The sequence below is a fragment of the Athalia rosae genome, chromosome 1 (assembly GCF_917208135.1).
Source record: "Athalia rosae chromosome 1, iyAthRosa1.1, whole genome shotgun sequence".
Taxonomy (NCBI): Eukaryota; Metazoa; Arthropoda; class Insecta; order Hymenoptera; family Athaliidae; genus Athalia; species Athalia rosae.
The window spans coordinates 9,019,467-9,041,055 of record NC_064026.1 but is presented as its reverse complement, the minus strand read 5'-3'; the positions used below and the strand labels follow the sequence as shown (position 1 = coordinate 9,041,055).

At 43.0% G+C, this 21,589-nt stretch overlaps 2 protein-coding genes across 4 annotated transcripts in view; one reads left to right on the top strand and one right to left on the bottom strand.

Moving 5' to 3' along the window:
- LOC105686042 (dual specificity protein phosphatase 10) overlaps positions 1-8,667 on the bottom strand; it is a 63,360-nt gene extending 54,693 nt beyond the window's left edge. For all 3 annotated transcript variants that reach the window (XM_048660020.1, XM_012400595.3, XM_020852350.2), the window contains exon 1: positions 8,046-8,667. The gene's annotated coding sequence lies outside the window, so the exon portion shown is untranslated. The remainder of the gene's footprint in view (positions 1-8,045) is intronic.
- Positions 8,668-9,702: 1,035 nt separating this feature from the next.
- Positions 9,703-13,884, top strand: LOC105685945. Its single transcript, XM_048660022.1, has 2 exons — positions 9,703-10,091; positions 12,230-13,884. Exon 2 carries the CDS (start codon positions 12,310-12,312, stop codon positions 13,315-13,317), a length of 1,008 nt encoding a protein of 335 aa, XP_048515979.1. The 5' UTR covers positions 9,703-10,091; positions 12,230-12,309; the 3' UTR covers positions 13,318-13,884.
- The last annotated feature ends 7,705 nt before the right edge of the window (positions 13,885-21,589 follow it).

The following is a 21,589-nucleotide window of genomic DNA, read 5'->3' as shown; positions in this document are numbered from 1 at the left end:
GGACACGATTAATTTTAGCGTATACGATCTGCATACCTACGTAAGTCACGGTAAGTCACACATACAAATTCTCGATCCTGCCGTTTCTCTGAACTAACAATCAAACCATTTAAACGATCCGATGTCCACGTCAGATCCGAGATGAGAAATGAGATGAGATTATTCGCACCCCGGAGGTTCTTGGGACCTCCCGACGGTGCTGCATCAACGCGGCAATCGGTTGATTGCCGAGTTGGTCATCGCGAGCTTGCTTATCCATCAGATATTCAGCCAGTCGGATAGACAGACGGACTAACAGACAACGTACGCTGACTCGCGGCGACTCACAATCAGTCGGTATATATGAGTCACAGGCACCTGTCTAGTCCATTACGGGGAGACCTTTCGTTTCGAACGAATTCCTGCTGCTCGTTTCGAGCGCGTAATTCTCTGCATTCCAAGTGGAAATTTGTTGAGAATCGGGGGATGATTAGGACAATAATCGCGACGACGATCGCCAAGCGGAGTATAGAGAAACTCGCGGTGTCATTGAAAATTATTCGAAGCGGAAGCGGAAAGAAGAGAATATTTTTCTTCCGGACAACGCTGCTGCGTCCCTCTCAAGGAGATCGGGTATTGACTTCTCGGGATTGTTAAGGCGATACGAACGCCGTGTATGGAGATAGTTGTAAATTAAGTTGTATACTTATACTACCAGATTTTCGTAGGGACATAACGAGGTTTTACACGGAGGATATTTCACTCGCTGACAACGGTCGGTCAACGGCAACCGCGTGAATTGCAATCAGTGTGAATAAAATTTTTGAACGCTCGAACGGTGAACTCTGTTACGAGGCGGTGTTTTGATTAATTGATATCACGCGCGAGCGTGGCTCGGGCGTGTTAATTTTTAACCCCTCATTTTTCTTACCCCCCATATTTTGTAAGGGTTGATAATACGCCGGAATCATTAACGCGGGGCAGGTTGCGAGTGACTAATGGAAGGACAGGTGTACCATGATTCCGACTAGCGCGTGATTGAGTCATTTTCTTTTAGTCATTTCTTTTTTGATTTTTAACAAATTTTGAATCATCTTCGTCAAACAAGCTAACAAGTCATTCACGGCGAGGTGCGTATGGTACGAAGTACAAAAAAATTTCGTATCGCTCGTCAATCGCTCGGAGGGATCGAGGTTATCGGATAGTTATTTTTGTCTCGTTGCTGCTATGAGTAATCGGACTAAATAAATCTCGACGAATAGTTTTGTATACACGGATGAGAGGACGACCTCTCAGCTGCTGCATTTCATTTCATTCCAAATCTGCGCAACTATTCGCGGCGGTGAGACTCGAACTTGCGCTGATGTTCCAAGTCTTGCAAGTGCGATGTACCGCAGAAAAATAATATCAATTCGAGTAGATGACCAACGCGCGCACGCCTTCGCGTGTAATTATTGGTCATCGGTTTCATACGTTCCCCCGGGATGCGTAAAACGATGACGAACCGATCATCCGCCGTTTATAGAATTCCGAAGTTATCGCAGGAATTTCAACTTCCGCGCCTAAGATTGTCGCCTGAAAAATTTCCTACACACGTAGTACGTACTGGGATGATTTGAAAAATTTATCCTATAGATGTATAGGCTTCATAGGATCTCACTGGATCAATTGGCTCACATTCGAAGTGCCCTTTGTTATACTCATAATACAGTCGATTCGATCGCGCCGGTTTTCTATCCGTGCAGCAATTGCTATTTCTGGCAGTTTGAGATCGTCTAGATTCGTATTTGGCGTAGGTTAGGGATTAGTTGGAGTTAGAATATATTTCCGTAGAAAGTTAGTCACCTACTATTTATATCCTTGCCTAGCTTAACAGAGTCTAACCGAACAGATGGATTCTCGCGTGCTGTTCATAGGTAAGTAGTTATTATATCTATATAGAAGTTAGTTGCTTGGATTCTGAGAATTTTTAGCCATAGCTGGGCTAGCGCAAATAATGTCAGGATATAATTTGCCGATTTACCTGTGTACGTGCACGTCTATTTATTACCTAATTATCGAGTGTATATTTATACGGATTATGTGCGACACAAACATCATCTTACGCGTTCATAAGCGTGCTTTATAGATTTGGCAACTTTTCAATTTGCTCCCATTTATCAATCTATCTTTTATTTTATTTTTCTTTCTTCGTCGTAACTGAAAGCACTACAGCACATCTTCACACTCCGCCAATTAAGCGGTGCTTACGTTGCACTTACGTTAAACGCGTAATAAAGTGTTGTAAAACTAGTTATCCTCTAATCTATGAGATAAACTGCTTTCATCCGATGACCGTTTGTCGCTGTGACAATTGCGGGTATATGAGTTACACAGAATTTCAATGGGTTTTATTACGTCGTTATTAAAATGTAGATCAATGGTCCGTTGAAAACCTTTCTTTCTTATCAATGGCCACCGATCGCTTGCCCTTGATCGTCGAATTCAATTCAAGTGATCTAGACTTTTCTGTCACTACGAAGTCTGAAGAACTCATTCAGTTTGTCGTCAGTCCGACGAAGAGATACGACGACGCGATAAGGTGTTACATTCTTTAAATGAATGCGATAATCCTACACCACAAATGCGGAAAAACAACGTGGGGAAATCTCGGCGTATACAAGATGCCGCACGTGCATTATCTGATGGTCGTACGATATTTTTAAACAATAAATCTACAGGATTTAATTTCTCGCTCTGGTCGAGGAATCAAACCAGACGGTTCGGTGCGACGAGAAAAGTATTATGTTTATACCGATTGACGTCAAATGAAAACTGTAACCCTATTGTTTCGGTGGTTTTTCTGGGAAGAAAATACCGCGACACGACCGCAATTTAAAAAGCACGGTTCATTCGTGCGCACTTCGCGAATGGATAGGGTCAAAATTTACATACGTGTACGACCTTGACCGTCGGCTTCTGAGATTCTTTTTCAAATCCCCTGGACGAGCTATCCTTCTCGTCGAGCTCAGATTTTCGTTAACTGCGATAAAAGTAGGCTTGTAATCGATGTTGTACCTGAAATTACCCGAGTATGTAATTCAACAAAATTCAATCATCAGCAAATGTGTAAAAAGTCACTGAATAAACGATTTTCCAAAAGAGATCCATAGAAAGATTGTTTTTTTCCCACTTATGTCTGATTCTTTTATCTAAGGATTTCAAGTTTGTCAGTTCCACAGGACAAGAAAATGAGGAAAAAAACTGAATGCGCCTCTTCTCCCGTGACACATACCACTCCTTTGCTCCCACGTGATTATCCACTCACGTATTGTTTCTTACGCAGGAAAAAAGAGTTCAGAAAACACATGATGGGTGAAATGCTCGTTCAAAACCCTAAAGAGAGTAGAAAGATTCGTTTGCATCTTGGTGTGATATTCTAAACTTGATGATTTTTCCTTCTTTCGCACGGCGAAATGTCCGGGCTATTTTTCTTTTATACCATCATTGATTCGTACGTGATATTTCGCCTTGTTTCTGTCGGCCCGAGGCATATCTGACGAGCGGTTGAATTTGACAAGAAGAACCTCGCCGAGGAAGGGGAAACTGGATATCAAGGTAAGTGAAACTACGATAGTTTCATCGACGTACAAACACAGAAAATTTATGTATCTGTAACTCGGAAGCTGCGAGATTACGAGTATTCGTTTTGCTTTTGCTTAAAAAACGAAAAAATGAAAGAATCTCTTATCGCCTAATATGAATCATTGGACAAATAGAATGCAACGGTAGTTGAGCTTTACTGATAATCACCTAAGGCTCGAGCAGCGCAGACGTCAAGCAACATCGAAACCCTCAAGTTTTCTATGGTTCTCTATTTGTCTTGTACATACGTACAATCGTACAATATTTGTTCACGCATTTTCTTTTTTTTTCTTCTTTTTTTCAATTCGTTTTGTAATTTATCGCACGCTTTATCAGGATCTCTTGGCGCTCGTCATAATATCTGAATAAAATGTATTTTTTAATCAGCTCACTCACGGAACTGGAGACGTTGATTTACGTTTTCATGTGACGATTTCAAAATAATTTCCAAGATAATTCAGATCCTCGTGCCATAAATAGCCGTACCGCAAGTGAAAAATAAAGATCACATCAAAAGGAAAAAAAATTAATAAAATTCACGTACGTTCGACTGATACGATTTCGATGAATAGACCGGCGAACGAGCTCTTTATTTTTGGGATCTATTTCTTTCCGAGATAAAAATATATAAGGGCCCTTTTTCGGGTATTGTATTACGCGCTTTGAGTTACCCTCCACGGTCTACGTACTACACCGGTAGTCGACAACACACGATATGATCGTGAGGAGCGTTTTGTTCCGTATAACGGAACGGCTGGGGGAAATTATGCTGCCGGTACGCCGCTTGGCCTCACAGAGCCCGTATATCCTCTGGTAGTCGGCCTACCTATGGCACGAAAACCTCATACTTGTACACCGGGTACTACCGAACTTGCCGACTACGAGGGTGGCGCAAGTGCCAAATCGCGCAGTACGCCGTTACAAAGAACCGCAGAGCATTTTAAAAGTTTCACCACTTGTAGTCACTCTTGAATATCGAGGCTCCCGCACCCAGGTTTTTTTTTTTTTTTTTTTTGAAAAAAATTTGGCCGGCTAACGTGAAAAGTTTAGCGCTAAAAATCTGTTACTCGCTAAAAACTGTGCGGTGGATGCCAATTCTTTTTTCTCTATGGAACTGAATTTTTTTTTTTATTTCAATTACTAACACGCGTTTTTTGGTGGAGTCGGCAACGAACTCGATCAATTACGGCCAGAGCGCTGAATGCAAGCCATATCGTACCAGCCTCAACTAAGTTCGTTCAATCTATTCCACCGCCACTTTCTGTGTCGTTTAATCGAAATGTCTATTTCCAAACTCGTAAAGTTCAATACCGAAATACTTTCTCTAATTACCATTCCGTGTCCAAGTACATCGCTCTACTTTGATAGAACTGTTCGAACGATTCGAAAATAATTTATCTTTCCACTTCCGACGAACGAAAAATTTAACGGGTATTAAATTTCTTTTCACCGACCAACAAAATTCATGGGAGAGACGCCGGAAGTTAGACAACTCGTTCGCCTCGCGTGTATTTCGTTGTGCGTACGGCCCCGATAATAAAACATCCGAATTTCGTCGGGAGAAAATGAGAGACGCCTGAAATAAATGTGCGGATCGATAAGACGGGACGAGTGATTTTTTCTTGTTCTTCTTATTTCACTTAATCGTTGATCGATTTTCCAAATTCCTCGCCCTACGTGAATCCGTGGATAAATCGAACAAATTTACCAGCCACAATCAATCCTTGCCGTACACATGGTAGTGACTAATCCTAGCTCAGAGTCCTGAAAGCGCCGGGAGCCCCGAAAGCCCTTGTTACGTATCCCGTGGGAGGAGTGACCCATGAGAAGCGGGGAGAACGGCAGAAGGACTTGAAAGGGTTGCTGTCACTTGCATTTTCCAAGTGGATTTAGAGAGGGCGTGTCTAGTGGATTGTACATATTTTCGAGTTCGTGCCAACCGTGACATTTCCCCGTGATTTCCATAAATATTTATCACACTCCGTACGTAATTTTCGATTATAACGAGCCAATACTGGAAATCGAATCAGATCTGAATACCGGTGACTCTTTCTTTTTGAAAGATATTAAATTAAATTAGATACGGTCGCCGGTCTGTATATCTTTAAAGTTTCAATATCGCGATCAATTCGTGAAATGTCGTCATATCCATATCGAAATCGAATGACGCAAGTCTGGTATTAATCGATGTGTTTATTTCTAGCAATGTGCATCGACGTTCAACCGTTAGCTCTATGTATACATAAGGCTCCGCATGTACTCGTGTGATAATACAAATAATCATACACGTTTATACTATATACGAGTTACATATATATATTTATTCGCGTGCCTGCGACGTTGAGTGCGAGCGATGAAATCAGTCGACGAGGTCTGTAGCGACAAACGGCACAGTTTTGTTACTCGATTCTTACCTTTTTCATTTTTACTTTAACAGGTTGAAAAGGAGAAAAATCGATGTAATAGCTCCCCGTGCAGGAGGGATATATTATGCATTAAGGCGGAATCGTGTACCTATTTCTGTTTCGGGTTATAATAAAATACGACAAACCAAACAACGAAAGATTATCGCGATACGTTATACATCGTACGAGTAACGCGGTATATCTAAAGGCCTCGTCGTGACTACCAACTCCGAAAATAGTCCCGAGACCTTTGCGAACGCTGATGATGGGTATATGACATGTTCATTATTATGAAACGTGAACTATATACGTATAATTATCGGTTGCAGCACGTGTAACCTATAGTATAAAGAATCCCAGAGTGTGACACACAGAGCCGTTGCAGTTTGTACGTCGATTCACGAGTCGATAATTTTATGAAATCACTCGGGTACCGCGTCCACCCGAACGGCGGAAACGCAACACCTCATATCGCGAATGGCATTATATAGGCTCGGATGTTAAATCTTGATGCCGCATTGCGGATTCCTAAAGGTTGACACGGTGGTAGGGAACCCTGTACTACGTAGCGGTGAATTATCCGTCTTAACGGACCTGGAGGAACACTTCGACAGATGTAATACGTACGTACGTACACATACCTAGCGCACGACGTGTGGGTTCTTCTACCAGTCTAGGCAGCGGTTCCTATTTTACCCTAGAAATATGCAACGGTGGGTAGAACCGCAACAGTTGCTTACACCTGGGCGTATATCGATCTCTTCGACGCATGTAATTTTTCATACGTTTAAACGCGTTCGCATACAAAGACACGTATCTTTCGATGTGTCTTTAACATCGCGAATCGATTTTCGATAACCACTCGAAATTGAATCACGTCGATTCGTCGAATTATTAGATCTACGGAACGACTGTGCAGGAAAGATTATTTACATCCGATGCTTCACCATTCCCGTCGAGGAGCTGTTACAATTAGGGTTTCACGGGGGCGTAATTTCGAAACGCTCCGTCGGTCCTTTCGAGCTAAAATATATACTATATAAATAATGAAAACGTCCCATGGGGGATGCAGTAGGGCGTCGCTCCGGCGGCTACACGCGGAGGGTGAAAGGGGAGGACGACCGCTGCAGCTCATTCACTTGTTTGCGTTTTATTATCTGGGACCTGCCACTCTGCGTATCTATCCAGCCGAGCGGCTCGATTTATAGACGTCCCGAGCTACGACGCGGGATACGCAATTCTACCCTTAACCGATGTATGTAGTTCCACAGCTATATAGGTGAGGATATCCCGGTGCACGCGCACCCCGTGAATTTACGAAAACGCCCGCGTCCTCCTCCAGATGCGACGTTGCGTAGGGTTGTGCAGCGTATTACGTCGTAATGCAAATTCTATGTCGACGCCGAGAGTCGTTTGGTTTTCTCCCCTGCGTTGTATCTGTATAACTATCTGTACGTATACCTATGTATATACAACGCGGTCCTAAAAGAGACGGGAGACGAACCCCGAGCGTATTAATTTGCGGCCAATTACGGCTGAGGTTAAACCGTGAAACTTTACCGGCATCCCCGCGACCCGCCCGTATGGTTTTTACGATGCTTGCGCCGTGCGGGACACGTGCCCCGTGGATAGTTTCATTTACGAGATGGGGAAGTAAAAAATATATGCCACGGAATCGCTCCGCATCTATACCGACCTCGAACGCCACGCGGGGGATGAATTTCCTCTCGATTCCGACGCTTCACCTTTGATTCAGGCGGCTACGAATAGGGGAGTTTTGTCTCGATTCCTCTGTTTTATTGCGAATCTTCGAAACGAGAAAATTGAAATTATAAACGAGCGGACTTCGATTAGCTACGTCCGATGTCGGTGAAAAATAGTTTACGACGAGGTCAGTTTACACACGGCGTAAGTCGAATCGATCGGACAACCCACTACCTTTTGTTCCTTTTTTTTTTTTTTTTTTTTCTTTGCTCAAGACAAGGCTTATAGGTCTATGAATATTACAAATTTAAAAACTGGTCGGTTGAAACTCACCTATTTATTGTCACTTTTGCGATGTACGAAGAAGGTGTGATATCGTATAGTATCTTGTTCCAGTAATAAAATCAGTCGCATAATGGGATCATCGACTGTTATTATGGAATCTTTGATACGAAACTGCACTTTGAGATTTTTTCAGACGAACATCAGCGCCGGACAATTCGTTTATTAACTTTTCACGTCAATAATCGTTGTGCGCTCTTCATCGATGTATAATTGCTCTTGTCAACAAGTGTGTACTGCTCTCCGAATAAAAACTTTCAAAGACATTTGAAACAAAGTTGAAGATTTATTTTAACGAATTCGAACGACCCGAAGAAGAAAAAAAAAACACCCGTGAAGCCCTTGCAAAAAAATTGAGGGTACAGCGATAAGTCAAAATTCATCGAGGGTGGAAAAAAAGGAAATAAAGAAGCTCCGATCGAAAAGCACTGCGGCTTCGAGTCACTGCCCTCTCTATATTTGTACCGCATCGACCTGCAGCTCCCCGTGTGACGTTGATTCGCGTTTCGTTGCCGCACGTTTTCCTCCCTAAATTTGATTACGGGCGAGGTGTGGATGCCGATATTGGCGTGGGCCGCCCTGCAAGCTCACGAACTTACTGTTACGCGAATTTCCTCGGAGCTGAGTAAATGCTTAAGAAAGGAAAACCGTTCGTGTAGAGCAGTTCGTGGCGCGCGCAGAACGCGCACCGATTACACGGGGGTTGGAACGTCATGGAACGTGGTGGCAAATGGCGGCCCGTTGACGTCCCGGTGACGTTGAACGCGACTCGCGGTGCGCACCCTCACGAACAATCGCGAACCATCCCCCTCGTCGTCCCGCGGCTCGATTTTTACCCTAAAAATGGAAAAATTAAACCGAGTCCGACGAAGTTCCGGAAAAACCGATGGGGGAGGTCTAGTTTTCATCGGACCTCAATCGCGATCAATCTGCTTGTGCATGCAGAGAAATATATATCCGCGGGTTCGACATTCGAATGGTACTTCGCGCTGTGCCCTCGTAGAGCTGTCTCCGAATTTATTGGGGCGACAAAACGTCCGAGTACCACTCCGAACGAACTTGAATTACTCTGGAATGTTACAGGAAACAATGAGTCAGGGAAAATTTAATGTCTTCATGACCAAACCACGTGGAAGAAACTTTCCTTCATTACGCTGTCCGATGTACAGAGTTACTACTTCTGTTACTTCGACAGTCAGTGTTTTGGGATCAGCCAGCGCAGATCGAGATTTAAATTAAAGTATGCTCAAAATGATTTCGATTTCGATTTCAAAATGCTTTCAACGTCGATCGGATCCTAGATTTTAGAAAAACATTTCCGTTCAACGTTCTGCGCGACGTAGAAAAAAAATAATTGTGACGATAATTATTTTGTCTGGGGTAAAATAATTCTCGGCTAAATTAATATGGCGTTTAATTATTCTATTACCGTGGATGTGTATAGCATTCAATCCTATTGAAGTCGGATCCGTTATAAAATGACCTTGGAGATGTACATACGTAACCGCATTGCGAATAGTTAAAGACTATCACGTTTCTCTTCTGACGGTCTGGAATTAACATTTCATAACGTATGCGCGTATAGGTATATGTATATCTTCACGTACGCTTTGACCGCCACTTTTCCACTTCCTGTATACGTACAGATAAATCGACTCGAACGTGGAAAAATAAGTCGAATACTCGAATATACGAGGGATTTGTTGAGGGTTATTCTTGGGGTGACACGAAAGCAAGTAGTTACAACCCATTTAGATCGTATCGATCGGTGGAAGCCTCGGTTGGGTTTTAGCTGAGCCTTTCTCTTGCGTCACGGATTAAACCTTGCATGCTCATAGTTTTCCACGCTTGTGCCGAACTATAACCGCACGTATAGTTTCGACGTTGGATAACGTGTATTAGATTTCGCATACGGCATATCTGTGAGCCAGCTCCTCGATCGTGACGTACAAGTTAGAATCGGCGAGTGTACGGCAGGCACGCGAAAAGTGAAGTCACGGAGGATAATCATTCAGCGGTCTCCTCCGCTAACGGGTGGTAAATATCATCGGATTTTTCTATCGTAAACATAAAAGTAGGTGAAATAAACTGCGGGGGTCGCAGCTTAATCTCCTTTGCTGAATCGGGGCGATAACCGTCCGGCGCAAAATCCCCACCCCCCCGTTGAATTAACTCGAGCGTGAGTAGTTTTATTTACTCTCCCGCGGTACAGGGGTATTATAACGTCTGGTCGTATAAGTGCAGTAAATTTACTACGGCCTACTTCACAAGCAAACAATTTGTGGTCACGACCGGAATAGTCCTATACATCCTCAACCGATCGACCTTGACTTTTCTTCGCTCTTTTATTCTCTGAGCCGCGTACTTGTATATTTATGATGAACCTGCACCATAAACGCATACGCGATTTAAACTATCGATTACGTTTCAGTTGAAACCGTAAACGCGATATCGAACCGCGGTGAGCCCGGAATATTTTTATCATTCGAAGCGAACGTGGAACGTGACGCGATGTGCATACGTGTGATATAAAAATTCAGAAATTACCCTGAAAAGTTGAGCCCTGCCTCGCAGTAGACCTCGAAGAGGGGCGTTGCGGCATCTTGAAGTAGACTTATTTTTGTCATAATTTTTCTGACCGGGGAGAAGGGCGAGAGAAGCTTATCAATGAGAGGAAGGGAGGAGGGTATTTATCGGAGGTTCGGATGCACGGAGCCCCTCAGTAATGCCTCTGAGTCACCGGGCTTGGCGCCTGATTCTGGCATATGGACCCGGGGAGTGGTGTGTCTATATTAGTTGTATGGGATACACAATGCACCAACACAGGAGAACCGGGTGCGGGGCCGTAGCCCGGCTGCTTTTTAACGCCGCATCCTGCAGGAGTAGCTCGTGACTCATCCGAACTCCTCCGCAACGCAGGGCGGTGTACACGGTCTCCTCGGAACATCGCTTCCCGTAATATTCTCCCATCTCCATCCCCCGATCTCCCACAAAAAGATCCCGCGACTCCCCGTAAGGGATCACCGGCCGTTTACATTAGCCCTACAGGATCACCCCGTGTCGGTTATATTCCGTTATAGTTTATTATATCTCATCTGCAGCGTGTTCCTTCCATGTTGCACACTTCAGTCCAATTTGCAACCCCTATAAGCTAAGATCCCAATCTCGGGTTTCTAGTGAAAGCCAAAAAGGTGTGAGAGAGATCTCCGGTTATCGCGTATCGCTTATCGCTTGTCGGAAACTTTTCCGAACTACGTACAAATATACGGACTATACGGGGACGACTTCTGTAAACGACGTGACACCAGGGCGGCCTCGCGATAAAATCGACATGTTCATCAATAAACCGTTTCTGGCGACCGTCGATAAAAGTTGCGACACTACTCCACGTCGGTTGACGGGATCTTCGAATGGCGCAAGACAATGTCGGATGTCAGTAGTAAAAATAGCGCGCGAAAGAGGTAATCGCGCGGGTCATTTTTTTTTTTTATTTATTTATTTATTCGCTTCATTTTTTATTTGCCAATAGTTACTCCTCGTGTTCGTTGAGCGATGAACGTTGGGGTGCCTCGGCGTTCGGAATGTGAGGCAATCGGTTATATCCGTACTTCGTACACTACGAGTACGTCATAGACGGTTGACTTTGCAATACGTACCCGTTCGGCCAATTGTTTGTAAAAATTCCATTTAATAACTAACGTCAGCTTTATTTCTCACTTTGTATTATTGTTTGTCGGCTACCGTATTATCTGCCTCCGCATGATTCATGTGAGGTAGACGACCCCGTTTAATACTGTTTGAAAAATTTCAAAGTTCAGCTTACATACGCTACCGCAACAAAAATATAACTATACGATATAGTTTCTTGTTTGCGTGAATCGATGCAAACATTTGCGGTGATGTCTCATAGTGAACCATGAGAAATCGAAACGTAATTTACTCAACGATCATTTGTTCCATGGAGTCTGTTTGTTTCGTTGATCGGTTTTTTTTTTACCTGCAGGTCATCGGCGATATCAATCAATTTATAACCATACCAATCCGTCAAGTATAGAAAATTATCGTTGAGTATCAAACGTTTCCCAGTTCCGAAATTCCGGACAGACAAAAAGTTGCCAAATCCAAGCATCCCCCCCGATATCCGTTGCTCACGTTCAATTACTCACCTTTTACAGCAGGGCAGAATGCCCGTTATGAAACAACGCGACAACCGCAACGACTGATCTTCGCTATAAAAAAATCTGTTCCGAAAAACATGGGCGTGAAAATGGCGGGGCGGGTAACCGCGCGAGCTTACGCGAAAAAGGATCCTCATTTCTGCAGCTCGGGGCCCATTATTCTCGGCAAGTTCAGTTCCAGTTCGAACGATTGCGCTCGTCAATATCCTTCGCATCATCGAGACACCCCTGCAACTTCGAAAAGAGCCTACAACCGTCGTCAGCATTCGATTCTCTCTTACTTGAGGCGTTGGATTTCCGAAATTTGGTACGGGATTATAAGAAGACTGAAAGGTATCTTCAACTCGCATTCGAGGCCCGACGAAAAAGGTCCAAATACCTCTGGAAGAGATCCTCTGGACTCAGAATTGGAAAACGCATTCTGGCGGGAAGGAAAAGTTTGCGACCAAAAAGTCAACATTCAGAAAAGTTGGGATCACAGGTATTCCGGCGTTGGGGATAACGTCAACGTCTATTCTTTGTACACCGCGCAATCCGTGTCGAAAAATCATCCGGATAAATTCAGGAGGGACAGCAACAGTGATTTCCTTGAAAGCAGTCAGGCGTCCGAAAACGGACATTCGAAATTGCGCAAAAAACGCTCACGAGAAAACATATCGGCACGCATCGACAGTTCTTTGTCCTTCGATGAGGAGTACGATGCCCTTTACGGAACAAGGGTCCTGCCGCGCCCCTTGCGCAGCCACGAACGAATTTCTCGCCACGAAATTGGGAACTTTCCAGTCAAAAAAGACCGTGTTGACGGTCTATCGAGCCCCGACTCTCCGAATTCGGAGTGTCGTAAAAGGAGTTCGATGAATCTAGGGGGGGAAAGCAGGACCTTGGAAGGCCCGGTTCCCGATATTACCGAAGATCGAGTGCAAACTGTCTCCTTTAAAAACACAAACGTTTGGTACTCCAGATCGGAACTGAACACGGCATTACCACCCGATCAGCGAGAAACTAGTCGTAGTCGGTCCCGTCCCTCTTCCAGAATTCCACGGTTATGTTCCAGAGTAAATAAATCTTCTGCCAAGCATCGATAAATTTTTGTGCAAATTTTTTTTGTGTCGAATTGAAAAAAATAATATTTTGCAGAACCCCCATGTCTTTTGATGTCTTTAGATGTTTCGTTTCATTATGTGCTATATGATTTCGGGTTACATGATTTTATTAATTTTTCAGAATGAATTTTGTTTATCCAAACTCTAGATGATATTATTTCAGTTTTTACTACCGATCTTCTAACTCAACTCTGGAACTATGGATACCAGATAACGGTTTCAACGACTATGTGAATGGGTTCTGACGACGCGAGCGTGATTATGTGATCTAGTTCATGTATAAGGAAACTAGTACATTTCTTGTCCACAGAACCGTAAAATTGTTACGATCCAGGCTGCAGGTTGTTATGCGGTGGAACTAAATTATTCCAACGCGCTGGAATATTTTCCACAAACCCGAGTATAGCACAATGTCGTCTGTGTAAAATATTACGCATTTCGCAATGCGAAATTATAAATTTTAATTCCTTTTCTCAGACCAACTGCTATCTGCATGTAATAAGACAATCGACATAAAACTCCAGCCCCGTTATAATTGTTATGAGCTTTAATTGTTACCTAAAATCTTAGTATGTTCAGCTACTCGCACAGCTACGTTCAGAATATTTTTGTTTTTTGTCTAAAACTGTGTGATAATCCCGTCCCGGAAATTATATCTCTAACTAGATCGGCGGAGTGTTATTTTTTCACGAGTAAATTATCCTCTTTGGGGAATGGTCAGTGAAACAGACCGTCCGAAATTTGTCACACCACGTGCGTTATACGTCGAGTCATTGATGTTGAAGCAGCGGATAGATAATCGCTCGCTCGAATTATTAGAGCTCTCCTACAATTTATCCAATTTGACATTAGTCATTGCGCACTTATTTACCAGGTCAATGTATGGTCTGCAATTACGCTTCGTGAAAGTTGGAGCAACAGCAGTACTTCTATCTATGATTGGGAAATGGGCCACGTTATTCTTCTCAAGTCTTGTGCAATAAAACTTCTTCTACGAATAATCATACATGAAAAACAGAGATGTTCACTCGAATTCACGCGAACAAACTCGCACCCAGGCGAAAAAAACTCGGAAATTTATCGAAACTCGTCCTCCAGTGACGTGAATTTGAACATTTCAAACTGTGTACTTCACGTTTGGTAATTTACTTGTTAGTGTCATTTTTGGTTCTGTTTTTGCCTAACCTCCACGAGTGGCATCGAAATTTATCTTAACCAACCGAACGATTCAAAACTACAAAATTAATCATCATGATCGAGAGCATATTCCATTCTCATGTGAACTAGACAACCTGATTATCAAACAGCCGGGCCGAACCAAATTGTTCTTTTTTCGCAACTGTGTCTAATGGAAATCAAGCAAATTTAATCTTAGAACTTTTAAGCTCCTGAGCAGAAGAGAAAAAGCTACCCCTTTAGGTTCCACATGATTCAGGAATGCAAAATCGAAAGAGAGCTAAAATTTGGGCTTTAAATGAAAGTACGAACGATTCAACTGTTCAAGATTCTCGTTACCCCGATTGCGATTCCTCGGGACATTCTAAGGAGCGCGAGGAACCTCAGATAACCGATCAATTTCGTCATTGGACCGATGTCGTATGGAATGTTTCAAATAGTGTAACGACCAGACTGCGAGATTTGCTAGTCAACAAACCAAAGTCCCAAACTAAGACGGGTCCCTATAGTAATTCGGTAGAAGAAGAATCAAAAGGCTACCAGAATGAAGGTAATACAAGCTGCAACACATCGTCCGACGCAATCGTGGAATCGTCAAACCAAATCGACGACCAAGTCTATGACAGACGTGTCAATGACAGACGTCAAAAAAGCGCCTCACGCGCTAGTCGTAAATCGAACCACCTCACAGCTGATTATCGTCTAATGCGCCAGGGGATGGTGAACAGAGTGAATATGAATCCTTTTGTCGTGGCTCATGGTGTCCCATCGCATCCTCCAGTTTTGATTCTTCCCAGGTCACGTCATGGAAGCACTCGGCGATCGACACACTCGGGATTCAATAAATCGGGACACAACGTGCAGGGGCACAGTCGTCGCAAACGTGACGATGAGTTTCGTCGTACTGGTGGTTCGTACCAACGTCATCATCACCTCTCGGAGAGGCAGCAAAAATGCAAGGCGTCTCTGCATTACCAAGAAGATTTATCGTTGCTGTCGGATGCTCAGCTGACCCCTGAGAAATTAGGATCATTGAAAAATGGATTACGATCGCATGAGAATAACACGACGAAACGAATCGCTCAGACTACAGGGTGGAAGGTGGAGCACGATAGACAACGGTATCCCAAAAAGCTGAAATATTCCAGCCGACGAAAACGCGATTTTGATTCTGAAAGTTCCACAAGGGGTTCATCGGAATTCTTAACGCCACGTCACAATATTCGCGATTCGCTCGAAGAATTTACTTGGATCCCTGAAAAATACGGAGCGATCAATGTTTCCCGAGGGAACGTTTCTAATCATCAATTTCGATTTATTGGTCACGGTCAGACGAGGAAAATGGCCTGGGATTTGCAGTACGCTGGCGTATCGTTCAAACACAACAGCTCTAGAATCTCATCTCGAAACGTCTCGACTTCACCTTGTACCGAGGATTCGTCGTCCCAAACGCTTAGAATTTTTGAAAAACAGATTCCGCAGCTCCGAGGCAAAACCACCCTGGATCGAGATGCAACCGATTTAACTTCGTCGTCGCGGGCGATCAGTGATTACGAGAGTGTGGAATTACCGGTCAAAGAATCTGTCGAGCGCCATTGCCTCGATCCTCTTTTTCATCTTACCGATGCGTCCGTTAGGGATTCGAAAATTTCACACGAGCTTAACAGTCCTGCAGCTCATGTCAGAGACGCAAAAGAATGCAGACAATGCAAAATCACCAAAAAAATAAATGCTGCGCCAGACAAGGGTTGCAAATCATCAACTATGACGGAAAACAGCGTGGATACTCTTCTTCGAAATTTACGGGGGCGCATGGACGCTCTGGCGGATATTTATCCCCCCGAAATTGTTGGATATTCGGATAGTTTATTAAGGAGCATCGACCGCGACGGGAGAGAAAAAAAAATAGGCTCGACCAAGAGGCGCGCGGTAGAATCTCGTTTGACCGGGACTTATCTTCCCCCGTCTTTGGAGCGTAAGCCCAGTGAGGTGAGGATACATTTCGAGAGACCTCCGGAGGAAGAAGCGCGTCTCTCATTTTCAGACAGGATTCGAGATATATGGCGTTACGGTGAATCCCGAGCGTGGAAAAGCTCACCTCGCCGTGATGCGAAGTCGGATAAGGAATTATCCCTGAAGTTATCGGTCCATGGACTGAATCGAGCGCCAGTTTTCCGGGAATATCCCGCTGAGCATAATAACACTGCCACGCTCACTCGTATTCTGGAGAAACTTATCGATTCAAAATCGAAGACGAGGGTCATCGAATCGCCGAAACCCCTGCCGAGATTGACCCGGAAGCGATCGAAGACCAATTTGGTGGACGTTGGCGTTCAGAAATCTATGATCACGTCTACGACGTGTTATCAAAATTTTGTTTCAAGCTCGAAGTACCGTCAACGGCAAGAACAAAAATCTAGGAGTGAGAGTCCTGGGAAAAATTTCAAACAGATTCCAATCGAGACCCCTAGACCTTTACATGTGTTTTCTGGCGACAGTGTCATACCTATTTCGTCTATTCTACTGGACACTAATTCTTCATTCAACCGTTACGAAAATCCGCATAACGTGACGGGGCTGTCAATTATTGTCGATGATCCAGTCGTCCGTAACTGTGACCACTCTATAATTATGGATAATCAATTAATGCGTTCCCAAAATGAAATTGTCTCTGCAAGACTTGGCGCGGTTCAACGATCATCCTTAGCCCTTGTAGCTGGACGTAAGATCAAAAATGCGAATGTAAATGAAATGAATCAAGAATCAATCGACGAAAGAGAACGTCGTCTGTCTCTCATGCTTAAGAAAATTGAATCAGGACAGCGACGTCCAGAAGCTGGAATTCGATCAGACTCGATGAAGTTTCATGGTAAAGGTTCAAAGTTTGTAAAAGAAAAAGGTTGCTCCTGGTGGCCGAAAAAGTTTCCGTTCGGTAAAAGCACTACCTTAAAACGCAAAATCGCAGGTTTCCTGAACTACATGAGTACAAAACGGAAATGCAAAGTTCGCTACTATCACTCCCAGGAACAAAATGGTATCGATAAAGTGATAACTAGAGATATCGCTCCGACACCGCCGATTCGGAAGAGACGAAGGCCTCCGCGTTCGAAATTAGCTGTACGCTCGAAATCCAGTAAATCGATTCAGTGGGAATTGAACGCGTCTGTTTCTGTGGACAAAATTGGGCCAACTCTGGCAGGTGCAGATTTGCAGGTGCAGGAAGGTCAACAAACCGATGACGTTATCTCCGAAATTCTGGTATCTGAAAAAACCACCATGACTATCGCTGCAGTAGAAGAGAAGTCGCAAATTTTTAATTCCGACGATTCCAAGAAATTGGCATCTCCAACCCAAAATAAGGAAATCCTATTTCTACCTAACGAAGGGATAATTCCAGTTGCAAATGACTCTTACCAACCGCGTGTAGAACCGGATATTGAAGCTAATATCGAAAAGAATTCTCGAACTTCGTCGCCGATAACCAACGATAAGAATAATCCGAGTTCTAAGGTACCCACGCCTTTACATCGGAATAATTCTAAATCAAAACTCTGCAGAGAACAAGCGACTTCGAATAGTTTGGGGAAATTGAAGGTTTCTTGTAGCTTGTCATCTAAAATACCGACGGCCATCAAACCGGTAACCACATTCAATTTTTCCTCCATTACATCCGTTAAACGTCCGAGTACCGCACCGTCACTTGACAATACGACGAGTGAATTTTTGCAATCGCAGGCGTTGCCTGTGGCTGCTCAGATGCCCAGCAAAATTTTCTGTACTGAATCAGTGGTGGGTCAAGAATCTCGGAAAAAAATGCTTTTCAAGCACAACAGGTCCTCTTTGCTACGAATCAATAATAGCACATCCAGAAAATGTGCGACTCGGTTGGGATCATTCAATCTTCCTGCAACAATAACCACTGGCAAAAATTGGGAGAGAAAAACAGCTCCCGAAAATTTGACGAGTCACGTGAAATTCGGCCGAAAAAAATATCCGGAGATTTCCTCGGCCGAAAAAAATCAGAGTCTTGAGAAACTGTCGGAATCACCCGCGGCAGTTCCGGTCTTATTGTTGGAACGTAACATGAGTAAGAAGCAATTAATTGACAAAAAATTCTTTCACACTGCTCCTGGCACATCTCCTTTGATCGAGACGAAGAAGTCAACAGAAAAAATTCAAGAATGCCTGATGTCATCACCCGACAGACAAGAACGCATCGATCTTAAGTACCTTGGAAATTTCGAATCTGATCATTCACCCAAAGACAATGATTATACGCCTTCGAGTGATTTGGAATACTCGAAGAATGGACGAACAATGTCAAAAATATCGTCTAACTTTGATGACATTCAGGACGATATGTGCGGGTCTGCGCTATTGAAAAATGAGCACATCGTTCGCTCAAATATTCTGAGACTCGGAAAATCATCTCTAAAATATCGAGATGATTCCGTTCGTTTGAAATATATCCCAACTTCCCGAGTTCCTCCACAGTTTGGAACTGCCGGTAAAAAAATCGGGGATAGGGGAAAGCTACCACGCGAGAGAACCGCACATCCTGGACTGATAATCGCCAGGATTCAGAATCCACCGAATGGTAAACCGAACGTAAGCTTTTCCAAAGTGACTAAAACCGCTGAAAATGAACTGAGTTTCAAATCGAAAGAGTTGAGGCTACACAGTCGGATTCCAACGATTCGGGCCGTTAAAAGGATCAATAGCGAAGATAAGCTGGCTACGATATGCAAGGAGAGAAATAAAAATAGCGAAAAGATATTTGAATTAATCATGCATAAACTATTAGACGCAGCTATTCGTGGATCGATAGGTACACACCGACTGAGAATGAACGCGAAAGTGCAAGTTTCATCTAATAAAATTACCAAGGGGTATGTTATTTGGAATTCTGAAAAATTTTCGTCAACCGTTGATGAAAAGTTCTTCGGTCATCTTGAAGAGGATGGTGATGAATACTTTGGTATTTTTTCTTCGAACGAAAAGCGAGAATTAAGAATTCCGAATTCTCAAGAAGAAATTGACAATCGGTCAAAACGAGTGACTATGAATGCGAAAAGATGTATAGAAGCTGTTCCAGCAGAATTCTTAAAAAAAATTGAGAATTACCTGAGGGAATCCATCATCGTATTTGACTTGGCTGAAATTATTGACACACCGGTGACGCTTCGTCCATCGATTTTCAACGCGCGTCTCGGGGCTATGAACGAATTTGAAGAAGGAAAAGTACTCAGGGTTTTCGGTGGTGCTGGTGAAGAGGGTTTTCAAGATGGAAGGCTATCCGATGCTAACGGTAACCAGAGACTGACGAATGATGAAAATCCGAAGAAAAGTCTGAAAGACGCTACTAATGTCGAGATCGATAACAAAGTATTAGAAGAAAAGGTCAAACGTAGCATAGAAAATGGTGTCCTTTTGAAAACTATTACTATTACAGTTCCGTCAAATATTAGGAGATTTAGCTTCGTGAATAACACGAGTCTAACAAATATTTATGATGTGGATTCGAAGATGTTCCCCAAGGTGGATAGAACTTTGAAATTTTTTTTTGATCCTCAGGAAATCATTTCTAATTCAAGCAGTGAGAAAAAAAGTTCTCTCATGACGTGGTCCAGACGTGAAAAAAATAGAAATGAAATTAATATCTCGAAATCTCCGTCACAAGTTCGATCTAATTCACGCGATCAGATCGAAGGAGAGCTTCGTAACATAATTGGAAAGGGTTCACTGATCATGAAAGGAAGTGATCTGATTTCGTTACTAAACGGAAGAAGCCAACAGTTGGAAAAAAACTCGTCAAAACTGCGAAATACATTGATTCCAAGGTATGAAAATATCCGTTCGCACTTCACGACGAAGGACATTTTTCTGGAACGGGAAAGTACAGATGGTAAACTGAAACCACGAAACAAAACCAAGTTGGTTCGAGATAAAAGCGTAAATGAAACCGCAATTTTCCCTAGAATGCCATAAGCGGAATTTGTAACTTGTCGCTTATCCTCATAATTTATCACGTATTTTAGACGCGTCTAAACCAGAGCTCTTTGCGAATCGAAAATGTCTGAACGGTCGTTTAATAAATTATCCTACAACTTTATGGTTTGACAGTTCTGTTCTCATTCTACCCCTTAAGGACATGAAAATTGAGACGCCGTGATGAGTTATAGCATATAGGATAGGGAAAGATTAATTCACCGAATTGAGCTTTTCTTACAACTGAGGACGGAAAAATCACGATGACTCGATCATTTTGGCAGTTTGATCATTAAGAAAAAAACCCATAGTCACACACCATGATACATAGTAAAAAAATACTCACTGAATAATTAGAAGCAAGTGACAAACGGGGTAAGTCTTTGGTGGGCACCTGATTCACTGCAAATTCGTATCTCTCGTGCATCTCATATTAGATTGCCTTACGTTAGGAGCTCGTACGTTGCAACCGAGGAACTTGAACGTGGGATGTCAATCGTGTCAATGGTATATGCATGTGCCTCTTTTGTGCTACCACGTTTCAGAAGCTGATGCAACGATTTATGGTTTTTCGATTGAATCGAAAATTACCAAGCCAAAAGAAGGCAAACTTATTGCTTTAGATTTTTCTCAACATCGGGGCGAAATTTGATATTTTTCTAGGGTTTTCTACCATGTTCTCAAATATCTTCATCTCAGGAATCCGAGTTTGAAAGCCAAATCGATCTATCCAGAAAATTAATCGAGTTATCGCCAAATCTTCACTTTTCAGAGCAGAAAAATCGAGATATCTCGTTGGGAAAAATTTGTAGCTCAATTTAGCTTTCAGATTCGTGCTTCTGGGGTCAAAATACGTTAGAAAAGTGTCCCGCGATCGATTTTAAAAATACTTCATTTTTGGCCCAAAAATCGAAAAAATCCAAAGGGGTACCCCTTGGAAAATTTTCGATTTTGGGTGAAAAAAAAAATATTTTATTTTATATGCTATTCTTATGTATTTTGATCTCAGAAAACCGAATTTACAAGTTAAATTGATCTATCTGTAAAATTGATCGAGTTATCGCCAATTTTTCACATTTTAGAGCAGAAA

Excerpts from the sequence above, each read along its gene's own strand:
- LOC105685945 (XM_048660022.1), top strand. The coding sequence starts at position 12,310 with ATGGGCGTGAAAATGGCGGGGCGGGTAACCGCGCGAGCTTACGCGAAA.